The sequence below is a fragment of the Primulina tabacum genome, chromosome 5 (genome assembly GCF_025594145.1).
Source record: "Primulina tabacum isolate GXHZ01 chromosome 5, ASM2559414v2, whole genome shotgun sequence".
In the NCBI taxonomy this organism is placed as follows: Eukaryota; Viridiplantae; Streptophyta; class Magnoliopsida; order Lamiales; family Gesneriaceae; genus Primulina; species Primulina tabacum.
This window is the reverse complement of record NC_134554.1, coordinates 10,825,175-10,848,879: the sequence shown is the minus strand read 5'-3', so window position 1 is coordinate 10,848,879 and position 23,705 is coordinate 10,825,175. Positions and strand designations below refer to the sequence as shown.

The following is a 23,705-nucleotide window of genomic DNA, read 5'->3' as shown; positions in this document are numbered from 1 at the left end:
TTGACTCGGATGATTGAAGGAATATATAAGTTCATCAATGATCTGATTATACTGTTCGAAAACATCACAGCAAATCTTGAGAATTGGAATCTAACGACTATATCAAAGTACATGTTGAAAATTATTGAACTAAGTTGGTTATTTTTCTACTTACTGAATAAAATAGACTGTTTTTTGGCATTTATGTGCTTCTGAATATATGATGTTTCCGTAAATATATTTTAAAATTTTTAATTAAAATATTATCAATATTTATTTGATGATAATTTCTGTGGACCCTTTCCCGAGCATAATTTATCTCAAATGTGGTTATAGAAATGTATATAAATTATATAATTTGTCTTTGACAATTGTCTCAGACTTGGTTGGTTTAACTAATATGATTTGCGTGTACAGAATACATAAATAATCATTCTATGAGCCAAAGTTGACCCGACAAAGTAAAACGCGTAGCTTTTTTTAATCTCCTTTTTCTTTTTCTTCCTATGAACAGTTGGAAACTTTAGGTGAATGATCTGATACCTGTAATTTTAACACGCATATATGTGTGTACAGAGCGGCCGAGCAAGGATATAGCTCTATCGAACTAGAATTTTAAACTCTAAAAGTTTTTAATATTTTAATGATCTACCCGAACTATTATCATATTAATCCAAAATTATACAAAATTTACATATAAATTTTTTTAAAAAAATTGTGCCACCCGAAAGCTCGGGTCTTATCACATGGCTCCGTCACTGTGTGTATATATGTAATGCATGTTGGCGCACGACCGCACTAAAATCTAGCATATATCAACGGCAGGTGAAGAATATATTTTTGGTATTTTAACTTGTATGGTTTTCATTTTGGTCTTATTTTGAAAGCGTTTGTGATCTTAGTCTACTAATTTATATTTATATTTTTGACATTTTTCATTGGATTTCTGATATAACACCAGAAAATGATAACATGACACTGAAAAATGAGTAACGTTAGTAATCCAATGAAAAATGATTAAAATTAGAAAAATTACAATTTAGTGAACTAATTAAGACCGTGAATTAACTATAATAGCATCAAAATGAAAAACATGTAAGTCACATGATCAAAAATGTAATTTTACTGCACAACACTATCCCAAATTCAATTTATTTGGGAAAATTACATTTCTGATCCTGTAATTTGTATTTTTTCCACTTTTGGCCATGTTAAAAATAAATTTTTCATTTTTAATTATGTAACTTACATGTTTTTTTTTTTTTCATTTTTGGTCCATATCAACGGTGTGCTTGCATTTTTAGTCCGTTAACTTGTATGTTTTTTTTCCTTCCTTTTTGACCAGAGTCTGTCATGTCCGTCAAAAATTAATTATGTAATGAACGTGGTTGCTGACATAAATTTTTGAAAGGAAACGGGATGGACTCCAATAAAAGAAATGACAAAAAATGAAGAAAAAATGCAAGTTACAAGATTAAAATACAAATTCACCTTTAACATGACCAAATTTAAAATGAAAAATATGCAAGTTACTGTATTAAAATTACAAATTCATTTTTGATGTGACAAACCGAAAAAAATATAAATTACATACGTAAATAACCTTTTTATTTTGGTTCGTTTTTGCCATTAGCTAGTGAAGTTGAAAATTTTAAATCGCTTGGTAGCACCACATATTTAAAACAGGAGATTAATTTTATAAGTTTCTTCATTAAATATATATTGTCGTAGTAGATTAATTTTGATTATTGCGACCGCTTTTATACTCTTTAACGTAAAAATAAGAAGTAACAAAAAATATCCCTTCCTTAATATTCTTATTTTCGTGTGTGTGTGTGTATATATATATAAACAAAAAAAACTATAGATATAATGTTAACTGAAAAAAATATTTATTCTAACATGGTTATAATCTCATAAAAAAAATTAATCATAATTTAGTAAAATTTGTATTTTTGGTCTTATATATATATATATATATATATTGTCATTTCGGCCCTCTATTAAAGTTGACAAAAAATAAAAAATATTGAATTGACACCAAAGTTTGACAACATAGATCATCAAAGCCACAAAAGTAGGGAAGGTATTTTGCAAAAATTGTCCATTGAAATTTAACATATATCTTTATATATGGAGTCTGAAGGGTCATAGTAAATAACGAGTAAAGGGAAAATAGTTGATGTGAATGTCCTTTTAGCTTCAACATCAACTTTATTTTTTTTTAACAAACAGAAACGATGAAGCAGGCAAGGGACAAAAATTTTGAGCTAGTAGACCACAGAAAGTAGTCGCTTAAATCATGAATAATTAGAAAATTCTTCTAATTTGTTCTCCCACAGTTTGCCCTGATCTGCCCATTGGATCCCGTCAATGGGCTAAGATTCGACATCTTGATCATAGCACTCGCGAAATCATTGAAGAAAGTAGCGGAGTTTGATGAGTAAGCGTTAACTTGAGCGTCGGTGGAGCCGTTGTTGAAGAGTTGCTGATCGGAATGGAGAAGCCCCTTCAAGGATACCAAATTCTTGAAGTAGTCGTTGTTAAATGCTGTCGGGCTAAGCGTATCCAACGGCGAAAGGTTGTTGTCTCCACCGCTGCTGGGGCAATTTGCTCTTAACGAGGTTGCGAACGAGGCGTTTATGTTGGCTTCATTGTAAAGTCTGGTCCTGAAAGTTGTGCATCTTGCCTGCCCAATTGTGTGAGACCCTGCACATATTTACGCAAGTATTTGTAAGTTTAGATTTACGTACATACATATATACTTGCATCTATGTGTGTGTGTGTGTGTGTGTTATGTTACGATAAGCTCTCCGATCCTCTAAATTATTCATCGAGATTTTTTAAAATTCTTTTAATGTGAATATTATTGACTGTTTAGCATATATATTTACCTGAAAGGGCCACCATTTCCCTGGTAGTGAAGCCTTTGTTAGAGAAGGATGTAATAAGTGCATTAAGATTCAAGCCAGGACCGGGGATTTGGCTGTTTGCGGCACTTAAACTTGCGGTGGTTGAGTCCCTTCTCCCGAGTGCAACGGACCAACTAGGGCCTTGCAGCTGGATAGACAAATAAATATATATTTCATATCCATTAGATTAAATAAATCTTTTAGCAGTACTTTGATATGATAGATGATGGCAAAAAAATCGATAATCGAAGCCGCAATGTAATTTTATTTTTATTTCGTAAGATTTTGGACTTGTGAGTTAATATACTAACCGCTACGACGCTATCTCGTGCTGCAACAGCCAAAATATCAGCGCAAGAAACCACTTGAGGACAGGAACTTTCAACTTGAGTTTTAATGGTGTCGATCACATTAAACCCTCTTAACGAATTCACATTCGGACCGGCGGTCTTCTCTCCGGTAAAGTTGGCGGTATCATCCAGTAAAACCGATGCATCACATCCCTGCATGCATGCAGTTTCAAATAATTAAAAATATTACACGCATGACATAGTTCGTTTGCTAAGGTAATTTGACTATAACAAGCTGTCGTATGAAAACAGAGTTTACATTGACGAAGCAATCGTGAAAATGGAGACGAAGCAACGATGCGCCCATGCGAGCCTCTGTGGTCACCGCCGAGGTTACGGCTGTCTTAATAATAGAGAGGAGATTAGGACATGTTGAAGAGTAGAAATTCGCGGACAGCTGCCCGCTACATGCTCCCGTTAGGAGGAGTAGAATTAGGATTGAAGAATAGGAATTAATCTTTGTAGCCACCATGACTAAATACAGTAATTGTATCACAGAAACGGAGACTTTTATGTTTCTGTCGACAATTATTGTGTTGTTATGGTTCATTAGTCACTTGCTACTACACATATTTATAGTTGGCCATAGGTGTGTTAGTGTGTAGTATTCCAATGCCAATACTACGTCAAGATTTCCACATGGAAATGGATTATTCAAAAGATTCATCCGTGACAGCGAAAGCCAACAACTTTGTGTTCCATCTGGTCTCTATAACAGAACACACTAGGATTAGGGCCTTTGAAAATTTTAACATTTCAACCATCATAACTTGATCAAGAAAAGATTGCTTCATATATATGAAGTCGCCAGGGCATCACATCATATCGTTATTGATTATTAATTTGAAAACACGCATAAATTTTTGTGTGTGTTATTTTTACATATCCCCTTCAATTACATTTAGCAAGGCCTAACTGATGAAAAGTATACGCGTTAAAATTATCTTCCGGTGCATGTTTTATCAGTAAGTTTTATATTCAACTGTAAATTTTGTCTTCCTCGAGTGTGAATGGAGAAAGAATGAGAATCTTGGTAGGATGATTTACATGAGATGCAGCCTGCAGGCACTATATATGGTCGCAAGGAAAGTTCTTCAAATCAACATAGTTAAATAATTTCTCGATTACTAATCACATGCAGTACATATAAAACTTAATATTTAATATTCGAAAAAAATTATAATTTTGGTCATATAACTTTGTATGCATTTAATAATTTTTAGTCTAGTAAGTTTACAAAATAAATTCTAGTCCAATAAATTGGTTCTTGTTCTCACTTTTAGTCGTTTTCAATTATAGTGTTAACATGCACGACATCTGAAAATGATGATGCGACATCAAGAATTCTTGATCTGAAACCGAAATTGCTTACAACATAAAATGACTAAAAAGTGCCAATAAAGATTAACTTATTGAAAACTGAAACTTGAAAAAACTAATAGATTGCACTCCAAAGGACAATAATATAATTGTGTTAGAGATTTAAGACCATGCATGATATCATCATTGATAATTATTTTTCTTTAACATTAAGTAACATTGAAAAGATCAAATCAAGTCAATTGTAATCACTAACGAAAATTAGGTTCCAACAAATCCTCTAGACAAGGGATCTTTTCATGTTCGGTAAATCATATGTTGAACTTTAGGAATTACGAAGTCGGATTATTTGACAATTTTGGAACGTCGTTTTATTAAAAATTTAAGAAACACGGTTTTGCAAAGATTAATTGGACAAAGCATGCATGAATTTTCGTGGATGAGCCCACACGCTATTTCGTCTTCTTCTGAGCACCACCTACCTCCAATATTCCCGTTAGCTAGCTTTTGGGTGGGCTGTGGGGATCGTAGGATATAGTTTAATCCTAAGACTACTTTTATCAATTCCACTAGTTAAGAAATACAATTTTAAACTTAAATTTCCCAACAATACCTATTTTTTTTTTCACACTATCCTCGTGTTTTTTCTCCTACAACTATTTTATCCCAATATATATTCTATATAATTTTTTTTTAATTTTTTCTAAATATCCTTTTTGCTTTCAAAGTTTCATGTAAATGAAACGTGAATTTTAATATTAACTTTTCCAGATAAATTATTTTTTATATATTTTTATATTATATATCAATGCACAAGAACGTCAGTATACAAAAAAGAATGCCTCTGTATGGTAAAATATCGATAACAATTATTCAATGTGATATACATGTATGTTTAAATAAATACATATTTTTGAAGTACAAACCACTTTTATATGAAATAAATCAATTGTTGTAGTTGTTTCACGTCACACAACATATTGTATTTTTTTAATTTTTAAAATAAGTTTAATTTATATAATATTTAATAATTACAACGTCTGAAACCTGGACTCACGTGTCAGGCCACAAGCCGATGAAACCTCCATGCACGAGCAAGAAATCATTGGGAGGTCCAAAATCCCAAATCATCATGGCCCATCGAATAGTATAACTCGAGAATATCGACCTTACGACAATCTTTATTTTTCGGTTTAATTTGTTATGACTTTATGTACAAGGAAATACTTTTTTTGGGTTATTTTAGAATCAATAAAACACTAAAATATTCTTCCATTATCAATTGGTACTAAAGATTTATCGAAATTAATTAATCCGACAATCCAATTAACTTCACTGCTCGCTCAATTACATACTTGCAAGACTTTCTTTTTGTTCATTAGTTTTCTAAACACACAAATATATTGTATGTACAAATCTAATAAGAAACCAAAGGTTAATCAAAACTAATTAATGTACACTGATGTAGACAATCTCAATGCTATTTCATGTAAATTTGTTGACCGTTGATTATTAGTCATTTAATAATTTATAATAATCATGTCCACATATATCACATCTTTAATCACAGTTTCTCTCTTTTTTTCCTCTCTCTAACAAGTATTACGTAGATCAATCATTTGTTGTTTTATCAAAAATTATAGTTAGATATAATTGTGCAACTCGAATCTTTTTAAATCGTACAACAGTCATTACTCTATCCAGCACAGACAATTATTGTACCCGCATATCTCTCTCTCGATAATTGTACTTATTGCAATCAATGAGAAATAAACTCGTAACTTTGGCTCTGACTATCAATTGTAGGAATAAGTGACTGCTATTTTACAAAAAACTTTAGATATTGGTAATGTTACAACTCAAATATTTTTAAATAATATAAAATTATTTATTTAATGGTCCCTTGAATTTATTTTGGACCCGTTCTAGCATTTCAACGTATAACTATATGCATGGTCGTATATTGCAGCTCGATTGGTTGGTCATGTTCTAAGTTTTTAAAAAAATTAAAATAAAACAAAATAAAGAATTAAAGAAGTCAAATTTTTATTGTAGAAAAAAAGGTTTTAGGATTAAAATTTTATTGCTAACTTTGACCTTTATGTTTGTTTACTTGTTCTTTTGCGTGTCTGAAGTTCAAGTCCAAGAGATTTTTTTGATTCATTAATCACACAAAAAATTCCATGTATACACGTACAATCGAAGCAATTCAACCCAAAACCTAACTACATAATACAGATTTTTATATAAGATTTAGTCAAAAATCTCAAACTTAAATCCTCTATATTTATATCTTTAGAACCTTCAAAAACCTTGCAGTCCAAATCAATAATTAAATATATATTTGGAAACACATTTTCCCTTTGAACACATTTATATATAATTTCAATCATTTATATGGAAAATCAATGATTGTATCTTTTTTTATCCTTGGGATATTAACTTTGATCTTTTGGGTACATGTTGGAGTTATATTGACGAATCCTGGTAAATTTTTAATGACTTTAATCATAATGTTATTCATAAGTATACGTATAGGTATTTTCGAAATTATATTTTAGTTTTAGCATATTCTTTCTATTAAAATAATGAAATATAAGTTGTTGGAAAAATATCATCGAGTTTACATACTTCAATAGATATATAATACTTGAATCATAATAGAAACAAGTATTCTCTTGGAGTGATTTTTAGAATCTTCAACATGCCATTCTTTCTTCTTTTTAGCCCCATATTTCTTTCTTCTTCTTTTTGCATCAAAAATTAAATTTATGTGGAAAAAATCTAAAAACTTATTCAAAATAAAAAAAATATTAAATTTATTTTAAATATTTGAATTTTAGTTTCACTTTTTTTAACAAGAGCACTTATTAAAAAATATCGAATGGACATGCATGCAATGCGTGCATACATATATAATCTATAAACTATGACGCAAAATTATTTATCTTAATCTTAAAAAAAAAAAAACAGAGAAGAAGCATTATTCAAATTAGCATACTAGAAATATCAGTAAATACTTTATTATTAATAATAATGGTGAGATAAGAAACAATTGAAATATGGAAAATGTGGAACAAGAAAATCCAATCAGAGTTAATATACATTGAAAGCTTGATCGATATATAAATTAAAAACGATAATGAAGAAGTCACGCAACATTCATCTGGAATTCGCAAAGAAATAAATGTTAATATATATTGAAAACTTGATCGATCTACAAATTAAATGTGTTCGGCACTGGTTTCAACCAACGCACAATAAGAATTCTTGGCTGACTAAGAGAAACTAAGCCATCCAAAGAAATAAGCATCCCCTAAGCATCCTTTCCAATTTATAATACTTGCATATTTGCTAGTCATCGCAAGCCGAACAAGGGAAATTATGTGATACTTCACCTGATCAACTCTCATCTTGTTATTATTATGCTTGGTAATATTACATTTTGGTCCCGTGATTTACATATTTTCCACTTTAAGTCATGTTATGATCAAACACTTACCATTATATTAATAGTTATATATATATGTTAGCCAAGATTCAACTTTATTTTCTTATGTTTGTGGCAGCACAAAGTGCAACTACTTTGATGCTGATGGATCGTGCTATTAAGCTTTGCGTGTATCTATCTGCTGGTATTGTCTCATATCTTATAGAGATCAATCTTATCCTTTTCATACTACCATTGATTTAGTCCCCAGCATAGACAGTGTTAACCGTTAAGATCTGATGTCACTATTTTACAGTCCACCTAGTCAACCAGATCAAGCGGAGCAACTTGACACACGAGAACTTCCTAATAGATTATTAATTTTATTACTACTACTCTCACTCATAAAACCTTAACACTACCTTATCCCCAAGAAACATAGAAATATGCTTTGGGATACTTGAATTCATGACATCGCTCTGACACCAATTGTTATGATCAAACACTTATCACTAGATCAAAAGTTATAGTTGTCAGCCAATACGCAAATTTATTTTATTATACTCGTGGCATAATAGAGTGCACCTACTTAGATACTAATTGGTCGGGCGGTTAGACTCATGATTTTGGAGAGATATATTTCTATCTGCTGGTACTGTCTAATATCCTTTAGATATCAGTCTTATCATTTTTCTAATATCGGTTATGAACCTAGCAGAGATAATATTACACGTTAAGATCTGATATCACTCTTTTACAGTCCACCTAGCCAATCAGATCAAGCGACGCAAAGTCAACAGCTTGACGCACGAAAACTTTTCCAGGAGGTCACCTACCAAGTACAACTATCTTTTATGCATGCTTAACACAACGAGTCATGTTGACGATGAATTTGTATTTTTAGTTATGTAACTTGTATGTTTTTTTTAAAAAAAAAGTAACCTTTTTTTGGCAAGTTCATCAAAAATGAAAAAAAATACAAGTTACGAAACTAAAAATGCAAATTCACCGTTAGCATGACTAAAAGTGGAAAATGTACTTATAAATTACTGAACCAAAAATCTAATTTTCTCTATTATGCTTAGGATCATTTCTAGCTTTCGACAAAACCAATAGATAAGAAAATGAAAGGAATCTCTAACATTGAATCCAGAATCCCGTTGAACTCTTCTTTTCCAAGCACTTACCATAACAAAAATATCATTTGATTTTGGGGTTATCGCACCAAAAATGGATCCAAAATAACACTAGATTTGTAAGGCAATGGGATTAGATATAAAGACATGACTAAAAGATTCAACATCCGAACAACATTGGCAACGCGAAGATATATAAGCACAAATGCGAAGACATATTTTATTGAAAATATGGATCAAGTCGATATATCTCACAAATATAGATCTTTAAGTAAACTATAATAAAAGCAACATCCTGATTTTTTGTTTGTTTGTTTTTGTTTTTAATATTTAATCAATTTATTTATTTTTGTGAAAGCAGCGCCATCGTGAATTTGGGCATACAAATATATATTCTTTATCTATATATGTTCTTGCCCCTTGGCTATCTTTCAGAAATACCTTAGATAACGTAGATTGTTCTCCATTACGCAGATCTTGGTTCAAATTAAAGCATGATCGTGTTTTTATGAATACATTAATTCCCGCATAAATAATATTAATTCGCATGTTTGGCCAGTGTCGACAATTTTGATACTTGGAAGCCCAAATACTCTTACCAACAAAGGATATGCATTTTCAAACCAATTAGGTTGCATTTGAATTTATGTATTTGATTTGACTTTTAAGGGTTTGATTTGAAAAAATGATTTTAAATAAAAATTAAATTTTTGATCTTGTAACATACATGTTGTTCATTTTTCATTTTGTTAGTTAATTCATGGTCTTACTGCATTAATTTGTATTTTTTTTCAATTCTCGTCTTTTTCATCAGAGTGCGCACATGCTGCCGAAAAATGATAGCAAAATGATGGAAATTAATAACATGACACCAAAAATTGGTGATATTCTATCTCCAAGTCAACTCGTAAATTAAAAATGGCTAATATTGAATTAATATTATAAAAAATAATTAAAATTTAATAATAACACAAATATGCATTTATTGTGATAATTAAAATAATAATACAAATTTGAATATTAAACAATAGTCAGTAACAATTATAATATTATGGTTAAAAATAATAACAATAATATTAATAATAATGATGATTAAAATATGATTAATATAATTAAATTACTTATAATATTAGTCAAATTAAAAATTATATTTAAATATTACTAAATTTGTTGAATTTATCATTAATTTAAACTTTAGGTTATTAAAGAAAAATTTAAATTAATGAAACATCATATCTTCTCTCCCAAATGATTATATAACCACCAATAAGAGGATAATAATGCCTACGATGAGGGTTGAACGAGTCTATCACAATATTTATCCTGCAGACTAAACATATGATAAGTGAAAGATTAAAAATCAATATCTCCATTATCATGTACACCAATTTTTTTTTAAAAAAACAATGAGATGATCTGAATTCTATATTTTTAATTTTAAAAAAAACACAAATTTTTTTATGAAATCGTCTCACGGATTAATTTTATGAGACATGTCTCTAATCCGACCCGACCTAATAAAAATTATTATTTTTATGTCAAAATTATTAGTTCCACTTCAAATATAGATCGAGCCGTCTCGCAAGATACCGACCATAAAAAAAATTCGATCAAAATTCAGTTTTGATCAATTAAAAGATGAAATTTGCTTTTCGACTTTTTCTTCCACAACAACAAACATCATTTAAATAGAAATTTATATAGTAATTACTAGCAAGATGTATTAGTTAAGTTTCAATAGGTATACATGGAATAGAATCAATAAATAATAAGTAAATAGAGGCTTGGCGACAAGACTTTTCTTCTTCTCCATTCGTTATATTAAACCTTGCGCGCTAACATTAAAATTAGCCCCCAAAAAAACAAACAAAACATTATTCTTGCTCGCTATTTTGATTCCAACTCCTGATAGCTTGCAACACAGCTTGTTTTACCACCTGGGCATCTATGTTATCATCAAATTGCCCTTCACCCTGCAATCAACTTAATACTAATTAATAATTAATTGTTGTTTTATATGCACACACATTGTCTTTGTTCATACATTCGTTAGCGTGTGTGTGTGTGTGTGTGTGTGTGTGTGTGTGTGTACACATATATATATATTTCAGTTCTTTTATCTGATCCATTAGATTTAGGAAGAAAAAATTCAATAAATTGGATACAATGTTTAAAATGCAGGAATACACATTGCATCTCTCTATAATACCACCATGAAAGGAAATCAATCATGTTGGATCCATGATAATTGTGGTCAAGATGAGTGGTGTAGCTTTTGTATGAGTTTGAATCTATGTTAAAACAAAAACCCCACACTCTGATTATGATAACAAAGAAGATCGTAATTCAGAGAATCAAATAAGATAAAAATAGATATGATATATATTCACCTCGCTGATGGCTTCAAGACTAAAGTTGTGGGCACAAGAAACAGTAGCGTCGAGGACTTCAAGGCCCAGCTCCTCAAACGCTTCTAGCACGGCCACAAGCAAACCTGGACAAGTCTTCTCTGAGAATACCTTTATTCTGAACCCTTTTTCTAGGGTTTCAACTTTAACCTGCAGAAATTTATGAACTAGGGAAACATTAGCCACCGAAACTCGTACAATAATTTGTTAGTTCTTGAGCATAAACCGCATACAGAAGGTAAGGATTTCTTCTGGTCGTTTGAGCTTTGCAAAACAGCGACCTCTTTATTAAGTTTTTCTACCCTTTCCTTCAACATTTTTATGTATTTGGATGCATCTACCACGATTGATGCTGTATTCACCTACAAAACAAACAAATGATTAATAATATTATTGCAATTCAGACAGCTAGTACCTATTGAAATGTCACATATTTAGAAGAAAGGTTTTACATATAAATTGATGAAGAGTCATGAAGAATACATACATCAACGTGCATATGTCGCAGTTTGTTAAACTGAAACGAGTTGTTTTCCTCCGGCCTGGAATCCATTTTATTCTTCTTCTTCTTCACAATAAGAGAGACTAAAGTGATAAGGGAATTGAAGGCTTTCATATAAGGAAAGATGAACTCTCAAATTCATCTTATATCTGTCTGTTTGGACTGTATCACTACCACAAAATTTATCACTCGAGATTTTTTACGTCTGAAATGACAATTCTGCCCTCCCCATCATAAATTATGAAAAATATATTATAATATGGTATTATTATTATCCATTGACCAGCAGCTAGCGCCTAGCTAGCTAGCTAGCTAGCTAGCTGGATATGCTAAAGATAGTTGATCAGTGGAATTTTTTTTTTTTTTTAAGAACATAGTTGAATGGATTTCATTACCAGTACTATTCTTGGATTTTACTATCAGTTATTTAAATTTGTTTAATCAAGATTTCTAAGTATCAGGAAACCACTCACATATATATAAAAAATGACTAAATAATATGTTAATTAGTACATAGAAAGTAAGGCAGTTTGGTAAATCAACGAGTACATCAAATTAGTTTATGCAATATACTGTTATATATATGTGCATGGGCTAGGCGGGGGAAGCTAGATATTATGTGACAAAGCTGAAGATAAGGAGGGGCTTTATCTAGAGAGAGATCATTAATCCCCCGTGAGATGTGTTTGGAGCCATTTGACAGTACGTACGTTCTATGTATGTCTTGCAACAAACAGATATGTTATAAGCAAGAACATCATTCCGAATCGCATATTTCAAAAATGATATTTCAGTTCTTTGATCTCCGATCGATGTATTTTAATTAGCGAAATGGCTTTCCAGCATATATATAGTTGAATATGTATATCATTGGTTGACACGCATTAATGTTTACGATAAAGTATTATTTATTTACTCGTCTTATAGATATAGATTCTTGATATCGTCTCACAGGAGACCTATTTTTATTTTATTCCAGCATTAACTAAGTGTAATCGATCACTTCATCTTCTCACTTGCATGTGATATTATTTTCATGAAGGCCAGTAAATGAAATTATTTTCATGAACACGGGTTAATTATGGTCCCGGTAGAATTATTGAATGACCAGCTTGATCATCTCAATTATAATTCACTTCTCATCATGGACTATTGGTAATTATATGTTAATTATATCCGTATCGAAATACATGAGCCAGAACAAGAAGTATGTATTACGATTAAATTGCGACAAACTAATTAAGCTAACGCGTGAAGATGCGAGCAAAATTTAAGCGACAAAATCATGGAAAATACTTGTGTGAAATGATAAATGAGAATAAAATTGTCACGTTTGCTGAGAGACAAAGCACCAAGTACCCACTTACTCACATGTATCCATTAATCATCAGAACAAAACAATCCACCACATTTCCAGCTCCAAACTTGTGTCTCTACCCCTAATTCCAATTTCGCAGTTGCATATTTACAGGGGATGTAATCTCTCCATCAATATCGTTTTTTTTATTTTTCATTTGTACCGTTATAATCAACTATATAATATTCAATTATAAATTTTCGATCTTACTGCAAAACGAAAATATGTGCTTAGCATTTATTCATCCCTATAGTTCCTAAACTATTTGGGAGTAAATTGAACGAAGAATTCATATTACAAAAGGATGTGCTATTTTCGGAAATTGTATCTCGCGACAAACCCTGATTAATAAATTGTGTGTCACACGATATATACAATAACAATTCTCGGTAATTATAAAACTTACCTAGACTGATAGCATTTACGATAATTTGTAATTGAATACACTCACGCACAACCAAAATAGGTTTTAAGAACAAATAAATATATATATATATATATATATATGTATGTATATGTATGTATTAACGGAGGGTGTGTCTTTTATCTAGGAGTCACATGATGGGTAGCTAGCAAAAGTCCAGAAATGAAAAGAATCAAACTCAAGAAACTTGTATTTTTGCCACGAAAAACTAGGGGGAGGTTTTTTTGTACGTACCTGTGAATGTTGTGTGAATGGATGGCCTAGAGCCTGAGACGATTGTTGGCAAATCACGAAGTTTATTCCTTCCCAATAAAATGGGAATTCTTGGTAAAAAATAAAATAAAATAAAATAAAATAACAACATTTTACGTAACAAGATTGTTATTATTATTATTATTATTATTATTATTGTTACTCAATGAGTTTTCTTGATTGATGTACGTACATACATGAGACTCGAGGTTGGTGATGTGTGATATTTTTGGACAATTGATTGATTGATTCATTGATTGTTATTATTATTATTATTATTATTCGTGTGATATAATGTATTGGCCACTTCAAAATTAAGACGTAACTCATTTTGGATAATTGGATATATACTCAGGTATTGTTTGGTTTATGGATGAGATGTTAAATTACGAATAGTATAAATATAATATATTTAAATAAGATAACAGTGCATTACACTAATTTTTATGAAAAACTTTAATCGGACATTGGTTAAAACAATATTGAAAAATCAATCAATTATTTATTCTCTGGATTAAGCGATGCCTTTAAGGTAGGATAGCATCGAATATATCGTTACGTGCTAAAATTGTGAGGCCCCCATGAGATCGACCCGACCCAGGTCCAAATCGAGCTGATTCTAAATTCGAGTCCATTTTGTAGGTTTGGGCCTGGCTTGTATTTTTTGGTTAAGGGTAAGGACCAACCTCAAATATGGACGTGAAATGGCTTCAAGTGCTCGGCTAACTAAGCCTCGTCTATATCGACCCGAGCGAAGCATAAGTAAACCTGAGTATAATTGTAAAAGGAATCCTCCAAATACGGAATAGGCTAATTTTTTGTGATAAAGAAATAATCTGGCATCTCGGGCTATATTTAAATTTATTAAATATTATGTGGACCAACACAAATCAAGTTAAAAATAACTTATTTGAAAAAACTTTCATAACTAGTCATGTCCATACCAGGTAACTAGGTCTTCACCGCACAAAAAATCTCCACGTGAGGCCATCCGAAGCATCGCAGGCAGATGCTTCCGAGTGCTTTATCCTCGACCATTGGAGCATCGGAAAGCAGCGGGCGAGGAAGCCGAACTTCATCCGTAAAATCGGAAAGCAGCGAGAAAGGAAACCCTAAATTTCCATGTTCTAGACAATGGATGGAGTAGCCCAACAAACCCAATCCAACTCTCAATAATAATGGACCCAGGGACATACCTATGTTTGGCCTGTCCTAGGCTGTAGCCCGGTCCAATTTTTTTTTACAAGTAGTTGTAGAGATTCGAGTCAATTCTAATTTTTTTTGGTAAATATATATAGAGATTTAAGTACAGTCTAATTTTTTTAAAAGATATAACGCTGCAAATAACTCATAAAATTTAATATCTAGAATACCTATTTAACTTTCACAGTGAATAAATGTAGATTTTCGATATTTCATAGGAGGTTTAGTGCAAAAAAACTCATAAAAATGATAAATTTATTTTATCAATTTTTTATTTAATAGAATTTAATTTTGAAAGTACATTTAAAATATATTTAAAATAGTTTTAAAATGTAAATTTTGAATCTAAGTGAAACTTGTCTTATATTACACGAGTTACATATTAATTTAAATAATATATAAATTTTGAAAAATGATATTGATTAAACTTCTCTTTTTGAAAATTAACTCTCCTATTTCGAATATGCTACAAACAATAGGTTTTTTTTGTAAAAAAAATATCAAGGTCATTTTGCTAACTATTTTAATATTAATATCTCATATTTGATATATATAATATAAATATATATATAAATTAACTTATTATATTAAGTTGTAGTTCATCCTCAACTTTAATTTTTGGATGGTCACCTACTCCGGCCTAACTTTAAATTAAATTTATTTATTGTTGTCTAAAAATCGGAAACACTCAACTCGCTGAGACTCTTGGCGTTTTGGTTGCAAAGACGCTTCGGTTCTCCCACACGATTAATTTTCGTTAACTAAGGAGGAGCCACTTCATCTTCTCTCTTATTTATGTGTTTTTTCGGATACTCATGCACTACGCGTTTCAATCGTGCCATTTTCGCAGCAACATCGATTTCCTCATTATCCAAGAGTTTATGTATTGGAAGGTTCTCATTTCTTGGAACAATGAGTAATACAAGTATGAAATCGGGCGATTCCATCAAGTCCTTCAAGAATGTGAATTTTCTGTATTCCTTTTATCGCTTTCCTTTTTAAAAAAATTCTTAATTGTATATAGTGTTGAGAGCTCAAATGGGTAATTTATCAAACATTTGGTATGCGCCGGGGGAGTGGGGATGGTAAAATGTTAAAAAAAACTAGCTAGTCTAAATAAGGTATACTAATTTAAGATTTTTTCTGACGTTAAAGATCTACCGAACTTTTTGAGGCTATTATGTCCTTGCATGAAGTACGATCCATAGTTTAATGCAGCTCGCTTCATCCATTTTGTATTAGACTAGGTGAAATATTATTTTGATTTATTTTGCATAGTTTGAAATTTTTGTGTATTCCAAAGGGTGCTGATAATGGCGGAGACACGGCTGCGGAAGATCAACCACGACAGTTCATAACAACAAAAGCTTCCTACCATGAGGAATATCCCTCACTTTCTGCTAGTATCAATTCTGAACCTAAACATAAAAGGAGGGTTAGAATTGACTTGGGGACTAGTGTCGAAAAAAAGTTGGAAAGCGAGCGACTTGATCAAGCATCATTTGCTATGAGCGACCCCAAGGATTCAGACTTGCCTTTCATCGAGCAATCCTTTGATATTTGTATTCGAAAAGCAACAAAACGGAAGCCCCGAAAAGGTTCTTTGCAGTAAAATGTGGGTTCCAAAGGAACAACAGATAGTAGCTAACTCGTTCGAAGAGATGGGTCAAGTACTGGGACCTGGAATGGTGTTATTGAAAAATTATATACCAATCAGGGAGCAGGTATTCCTGTAATACTCGACTTTCACACTTTGAATTGGAGAAGAAAACTGTACTAGTTATGTCTCTTGCAGGGGAACATTGTAAATAAATGTCGAGAATTAGGCCTTGGTCCAGGAGGGTTTTACCGACCTGGGTACAAAGATGGTCCCAAATTGCGCTTGTTCATGATGTGTCTTGGTCTCGATTGGGATCCTCAAACAAGAGCATATTCAGAAATCCGGCGCCATGACAATGTTGTACCCCCTGGCATTCCATCTCGCTTCTCTTCGGTAGTTGCCGAAGCACTTGATGATTCTCATCGTCTGATAAAAAAGGACATGGACATCACAAACGTGGATGACATGCTCCCAAAAATGTCACCGGATTTGTGCATTGTCAATTTCTACACCACAAATGGTCGACTTGGTCTCCATCAGGTTTGTAAGCGACTTGGTCTTCAATATATACATCTCCAACATTCAAAAACACAATTTTAATCAGCATGTTGTATAGATTATCCCATGTTTTATTTATGTCATTATACTGTACTACAAATTACTTGCTAAATTAATATTCCATATTACTGATACTATTAGATCATTACACCACGTACGTACAGTATAAAATACTACACTATACTGTTATTGCTCTACATGATGCTATCCGGTTATTTGACTACACTAAACTATAAAGCATTATATTGCTACACTATATCAACTGATATATTGCTACGCTATGCCTCACTAAATTATATAGCACTATACTGCCATATTTACTGTATAGCTGTGCCAACTGCTGTCGCAAATTCTTACTCTAAGCAGGATCGTGATGAAAGTTATGATAGTCTTAGGAAAGGGTTACCCGTCGTTTCAGTGTCTATTGGTGATTCGGCGGAGTTTTTGTTCGGTAATCAGAGGGATGTTGACAAAGCCGAAAATATCTTGCTGGAATCCGGAGATGTGCTGATATTTGGTGGTGAATCTAGGCACATTTTTCATGGTGTCACAAATATTGTTCCTAGAACAGCTCCTCTCGAGTTGCTGGAGAAGACAGGACTTCGACCGGGTCGCCTGAACCTGACTTTCAGAAAGTATTGAAGACCATATGCTCTTGGCTTCTGGTTTAGCTGTTGCTAACTTGTGTATTATTTCTGATCAATTATATTATTAAACTTCTTTGGAAACCCGCTATTTTGGATGTTGAATTGAATATTTATATTAGACTTGCAGTTATCCATTGTCGGAATCCAAATGGTTAGCTGTCATCAATTGTGCTTCCTGCCTGATGTGTGTAAAGCATCGTCGTATTTCATACATTTGCAATGTCGTTATATATATTCTATGGTTGAAAGACAATGGTGTAAATTATTTGCAGTAGAATTGTTATCACATTATCATGATTTCACGGCCAAAATTTACTTTGCTAAATTTTATAAATAATCATATAAGTGGAACTAAAAAATATTAATAATTGTTTGAGTGTAATTATTTATATATTAATGAGCAAAGGTGTACGAAATAATTGAACATGCTTTCAAATTGATAAATTTCTGCAATAATTCTATTCCTAAATTAATTAGTTGTAATTTTTTAAACCTTTTATACATGTGATAAATTTCTATCGATGAGGTACACACAAAAATGAAAAATGTTAAAGAAGATCTGGGAGTGACTTGACCTAATATAACAATAAAAAACCCAAGATTCTTCTAATGCCAAGGTCACCGAGTACAAAGAAATGAGTTCCAAAAATATAAATAGGTTTGCTTGGAATAAACGACACAAATATTATTACTCAAATGTCAAGGTGAAAAAATCACAAAGTCGTCGATATATATAATTCTCTTATCAAGATGTGATTTTGAGAATTGCAATACTTCAGCAAGCACTAAATTACTTGTAAATTATATATGAAATGATGCATCACTGGATCGATCTTGTCCACAATGAAAATCTAACCGTCGTAACGCGGAAGCATGGACGATCCAGGCATGGAAGGGCGGCTCCGGCGGTGCGCATCTGATCTAACCACAAACAAGCCTGAAAATCGAACAACTGAACTAATGACCGAAAAGGCATCCACAACAATGAAAGCGAATTCGCGATAAATGCTCATGCTCTTCCTCAACACAACATGCATTAAGATTGATATCACATCCTCAAATCTCCGCATTTCGAACTTTTTATTATAGGCTAATTTCTTTGCACTTGAAAAAGCTTTGATTCAGATATCAGGTTATTATTACATGAAAAGGAAAGGAATATATATCTATGAACAATACAGTACTTTTGAAACAGCTGAATCAAGCAATCATGGGTTCCACGCAGTTACTGAAATGCCCTTTCTTTCTTTCTTCTTTTTTAATTAAATTATTACATCAATGGTAGTTGAATTAGTACAGGAACAAAATTTTACCTCGATCTGGACAAACATCTTTTCAAAACAAGGGAACTTCATAGGCAATATTATTGATTACAAACTGGAGAACTATCATTTACAAGTAAATCACAGATCAAAGCGATGGAAATTTATCAAGTTTGGGTTTTTACTGGAGGGTCAAAGAGATATTAATATACAAATGTTTCTTTTTTCTATATTTTTTACTCATGAAACGGAATATATAATACTTGAATATTGTCTTCTTGTCCGAGTAGGGACATTTTATATTACAGAGGTGAGCACATAATGTGCTCATCCTATGTTCGAGTACTGTATGGTCACTGAATAGTCATAACATATAATTCGTGGACTGCATGAAATATGTCGACATGCAGTTTCCCAAATGCTATCATTCCCCACCATTGTGTGTGTGTGTGTGTGTGTGTGTGTGTGAGAGAGAGTTATGAGAGAGAGAGTGATGCTGTACAAGGTTTTAAAAACGTAATACATGGCGAAATGTTTAGGTCAAACATAAAAGATTGCGTGCTTAAACATAAAAACTGCATTAATAACTTAATACAATTTTAATTATCACGAGATATAAAAAAAACTGTAATAAATTTAAGGGTTAATACATGATTTTATATAGGGAAAAATTAATGAGATCGATTTTCCAAGGGAAGAATTTCAAATTATTTAAAAAAATGATACTAAAATCTTAATCTTTTGTTTATTGAAAATAATTATAGTTTTGTAATATTAATAATATATATTGAAACCAAAACAACTCGTGGTTTTTTACGCATTAAGCATGTTTAACGAGTCTAACCATTTGTTTCCTGATTTGGATCAAATCGTAGTGTTTTCTTGCTTAATTTCGCTCATTAATCTTTGTTTAATAATCAGTTTGTTAGGATCATAAATATTTTTAAAGATGGGTGAATAAATACTTTAAAAAATTTCTAGATGATTTTGCAAATCAACTCAACACATTTAGTAAACTAGTTATGCACAAAATATAAACGCAGATGAATAAATAATATATAGTAAAATGAGCCAAGAGTTTGTTTATAAAAGTTCGAAGACAAAAATTTTATGTCTCATCTTATTCTGTGTACGAAGGATTCTACTAGAAGATTTGATTAGTACAACTATTTGTACATAACTCACTTTAGTTTGGTTCAACAATTTTATTGAGCTGAAACTTCTAGCAAATACACAACAACTTCTATATGTTCAGAAATAAGTTTATGATCGTTACAAACTTCTCACTATACAAAAATCAGCTCGAGTATACAAAGATTGGTTGAGAATAAAATGGGTGCACAAAATGATACTTAATCGATTTTATAGGATTTTAGCGTGTGTAGATCAACTTGATGTAATTTTTTTTTTTAGATGCTATTAGAAATTCAGGAAATGCTCTTGAGTATGCAAAGATTCAAAGTTCAGTTATCATCCACATAGTGATGCATTCCTTCTTTTATAGCCAATATTACTAAATTTGAACGGTGTTAACAAATATGCAGAGAATGTCACATGTCTTTATTTTCTTTCCAAATATAGTACTAAGCAATCATTCAGACACTAGCTAGATATAGTAGCTAATGGATATTTAATTATGTTACATAGATAATAAGATTTGTCATTTTTATGATTATAATCAAATTTAAACTCTGAGAAGGCTGACAAGAATTTCGGTAGATCAATTAGTGTACAACTCGATAGGTGATCTTGAGCGAAAATAACTTAACTAGATTATAAATTAGGCCCGATTATCAAAATAAAAATTCGTTTGACTAACAACAAAAAAAGTTACGACACAGCAAAAGTAATAATTGAAATGACAAACGATTTCATTGAATCTCATGGATATTTTTGCTCCGATGTGATCCCACAACTCTTCCAACACGGCAACACATCTATTAATTATATTACAAGAGAATTGTGATTAAAAGAAAAAAAATTAGACACTCAATATAAACAAAAAAATCATATATTTAAAACATACTCTAATACTTTTTATCCCTTTATATGATTAATAATTTGGTTATTATAGTAACTACTTTTGATAGATTGATAGGTTTACTTATTAAAAAACAACCCTTAATTTTAAATAATTTATAATTTATCCATGTATATCTTAACCTACATAAAATTTAAAGAGGCAAAAACTTGTATGAGACGGTCTCACGGGTCGTATTTTGTGAGACTGATATCTTATTTAGGTCATCCATGAAAAAATATTATTTTTTATGCTAAGAGTATTATTTTTTATTGTGAATATCGGTAGGGTTGACTCGTCTCACAGATAAAGCTTCGTAAGATCGTATCACAAAACCTTATTTAAAGATTGAAAAAATCGTTTATATAATTCTTAATTAGTGGAAAAAATATTTTTGACTAATAAATTAATTTTTAACACGTGCATTGCGTGTACCTACATTATTAGTTTAAAATATGTTAGGTTTGTTGTACGCTAAAAGTATATATATTTTTAATAGTTTTCATATCAATGATCTCATCTTTCTCAACATATTGACTCAATACGACACTTTTTGAAAAGTGGGACAAATCTCATCTATTTATTCCAATTAACGTGAGACAACTAACACTAATATAATTTATATTTACAGCTTCAAAGCAATATTGCGGAAAGAAGTCTTGCAATCGAGAGCTTATAATTCCCCACTTCTTCACGAATATCTTTGTTAGGAATAAGACGACTCGACAGATGGTCTATATATCCTAACCACATGAAATTCATCACTTCAACTGGAGTCCCCAGAGCTCACAGTTTTTATCGGGGACACACACAAACACCAAAGAATAATATTCACATATATTTATTTAATTTTAACCATAAAAAATGTCAAATTAACATTATTGCGTGTTTATATTATTCTATTATTGTACTCTTGATTATACGATCCTCGATTAAGAACAAATAATGTGAAGCTAGCTTATAATTGTTAATTCACACATCTAGCATATCTTACTTAATGGTAAAATAATAGATGTCAGCCAAGCCCACTCGACTCGACTGGACTCGAATAGACTAATGGTGGTACTATTGTATTGTATTGTATTGTATTTTCTGGAATCCTACAAAAGTGCTACATTACATATGACAAATTTTGGTGGATCTTCATTTAATTTCATTTAAGGAAAATGAAATAAACAATTAATTAAGTTCAAAAATAAATAAATGCACGAGAGGTTTCTAATTTATGCCTTCACATGCATCCCAGAATTAATCCCATTATCAGGTGTGTGTATTAATTAAAATCCCGAGGAGGGATGGGTAATTAATATAATTTTGATCTTACAAAAATATCATATATTTTATTATTATTATTATTATTATTATTATTATTATTATTTAAAAAAAACATTACCTTAATGGATCGTTTTCTGGATCGTTTTTCTAAGTATACTGGCTTCATAAGTAACTATCAAAATATTATAGCTATCATTTGTCTAGGACACTTTGAAATGTTTGTCTTAATTTTAAAAGGCATTGAAAAGTGGTGTCCACGTTTAAGATTGAATTATTAACCGGCCAAAAAAAAAAGAGAGGAAGAAATCTCCTTCTATGCAATATTCTGTAAATCTGCTAAATTTAGACAAAATGATATTTTATTTCTATTATTACTCAAATTAATTAACTATCCTAATTCATGTAAATTTTTTTGTTAGTTTTAGTAGGTCAAAGTGTGACTACTAACTTATCTGGAAAAACGACAACAGTTTAGTAAGGAAAAAATCATACTAAATTGTTTATATATGCATAATGTATCAAAAATTGGTTATTCGATAATATTATTAAATTGTTCGTCTTATTTATATATGTTACTGATATTATAAGTGTCATCATCTACTTTGTACATGATATGTATGTTGAGTAATAAATCATGATCATTCATCCATACATCATGATTTAATGAGTAATCATGATTTATCCAATCAACATACGTATCATGTACTTGATAAATTAGGACATTACTCATATAAATAGTATGAACAAAATCATTATAAAATATTGAACAATAATAAGTGTGATCGTCAAAATCGGAATAATTATTATGTCTCATTTCCCATATTTTTCAAAGAATAAGTATCGATGATTTCATATATCTTTATTCGTGAGCTAAATACAATAAAAATAACAATATTTTTGTCATATAAAATAATGATTTTTTTATGAATCATGTCAAATTGAAGATTTGTTTGATAAAAATAATTCGTAATACAATCTCATCCGACTTTTTGTTTTATCAAAATCTATTTTTTTAAATAATAATAATAATGATAATAAAATTTGAAGAATTACTTGTCAGGTATTTAAAA

General features: G+C 31.0%; 3 protein-coding genes and 1 long non-coding RNA gene across 6 annotated transcripts; 1 reads left to right on the top strand and 3 right to left on the bottom strand.

Moving 5' to 3' along the window:
• Positions 1-2,070: 2,070 nt before the first annotated feature.
• LOC142546459 (cationic peroxidase 1-like) lies at positions 2,071-3,798 on the bottom strand. The gene is made up of 4 exons (XM_075654182.1): positions 3,501-3,798; positions 3,203-3,394; positions 2,874-3,039; positions 2,071-2,688 (listed from the first exon to the last, which is right to left on the bottom strand). The coding sequence occupies exons 1-4, from the start codon at positions 3,789-3,791 to the stop codon at positions 2,303-2,305; spliced, it is 1,035 nt and encodes a 344-aa protein (XP_075510297.1). The 5' UTR covers positions 3,792-3,798; the 3' UTR covers positions 2,071-2,302.
• A 6,994-nt stretch (positions 3,799-10,792) lies between these two features.
• Positions 10,793-12,187, bottom strand: LOC142546460 (transcription factor bHLH93-like). Of its 3 annotated transcripts, none has more exons than XM_075654185.1 (4): positions 12,023-12,187; positions 11,769-11,897; positions 11,518-11,685; positions 10,793-11,117 (listed from the first exon to the last, which is right to left on the bottom strand). In XM_075654185.1, exons 1-4 carry the CDS (start codon positions 12,149-12,151, stop codon positions 11,112-11,114), a joined length of 432 nt encoding a protein of 143 aa, XP_075510300.1. In that variant the 5' UTR covers positions 12,152-12,187; the 3' UTR covers positions 10,793-11,111. The 3 variants fall into 3 exon arrangements, with proteins under 3 accessions (XP_075510300.1, XP_075510299.1, XP_075510298.1); XM_075654184.1 differs by having other exon boundaries at positions 10,794-11,110; XM_075654183.1 differs by having other exon boundaries at positions 10,800-11,100.
• Positions 12,188-16,786: 4,599 nt separating this feature from the next.
• On the top strand, positions 16,787-18,530 carry LOC142546457 (DNA N(6)-methyladenine demethylase ALKBH1C-like). Its single transcript, XM_075654181.1, has 3 exons — positions 16,787-16,997; positions 17,069-17,413; positions 17,798-18,530. Exons 1-3 carry the CDS (start codon positions 16,887-16,889, stop codon positions 18,071-18,073), a joined length of 732 nt encoding a protein of 243 aa, XP_075510296.1. The 5' UTR covers positions 16,787-16,886; the 3' UTR covers positions 18,074-18,530.
• A 13-nt stretch (positions 18,531-18,543) lies between these two features.
• Positions 18,544-19,580, bottom strand: LOC142546458 (uncharacterized). Its single transcript, XR_012820473.1, has 2 exons — positions 19,392-19,580; positions 18,544-19,015 (listed from the first exon to the last, which is right to left on the bottom strand). It is a non-coding gene; the product is annotated as an uncharacterized LOC142546458 (long non-coding RNA).
• Positions 19,581-23,705: the final 4,125 nt, after the last annotated feature.

Excerpts from the sequence above, each read along its gene's own strand:
- LOC142546459 (XM_075654182.1), bottom strand. The coding sequence starts at position 3,791 with ATGAACCATAACAACACAATAATTGTCGACAGAAACATAAAAGTCTCC. Across the intron at positions 3,395-3,500 it reads TTCACGATTGCTTCGTCAAT|GGATGTGATGCATCGGTTTT; the intron begins GTAAACTCTGTT and ends GCATGCATGCAG. Across the intron at positions 3,040-3,202 it reads CACGAGATAGCGTCGTAGCG|CTGCAAGGCCCTAGTTGGTC; the intron begins GTTAGTATATTA and ends TTGTCTATCCAG.
- LOC142546460 (XM_075654183.1), bottom strand. The coding sequence starts at position 12,151 with ATGAAAGCCTTCAATTCCCTTATCACTTTAGTCTCTCTTATTGTGAAG. Across the intron at positions 11,898-12,022 it reads TGCGACATATGCACGTTGAT|GTGAATACAGCATCAATCGT; the intron begins GTATGTATTCTT and ends TTTGTTTTGTAG. Across the intron at positions 11,101-11,517 it reads GTCTTGAAGCCATCAGCGAG|GGTGAAGGGCAATTTGATGA; the intron begins GTGAATATATAT and ends AGTTGATTGCAG.
- LOC142546457 (XM_075654181.1), top strand. The coding sequence starts at position 16,887 with ATGTGGGTTCCAAAGGAACAACAGATAGTAGCTAACTCGTTCGAAGAG. Across the intron at positions 16,998-17,068 it reads ATATACCAATCAGGGAGCAG|GGGAACATTGTAAATAAATG; the intron begins GTATTCCTGTAA and ends TGTCTCTTGCAG. Across the intron at positions 17,414-17,797 it reads GTCGACTTGGTCTCCATCAG|GATCGTGATGAAAGTTATGA; the intron begins GTTTGTAAGCGA and ends TACTCTAAGCAG.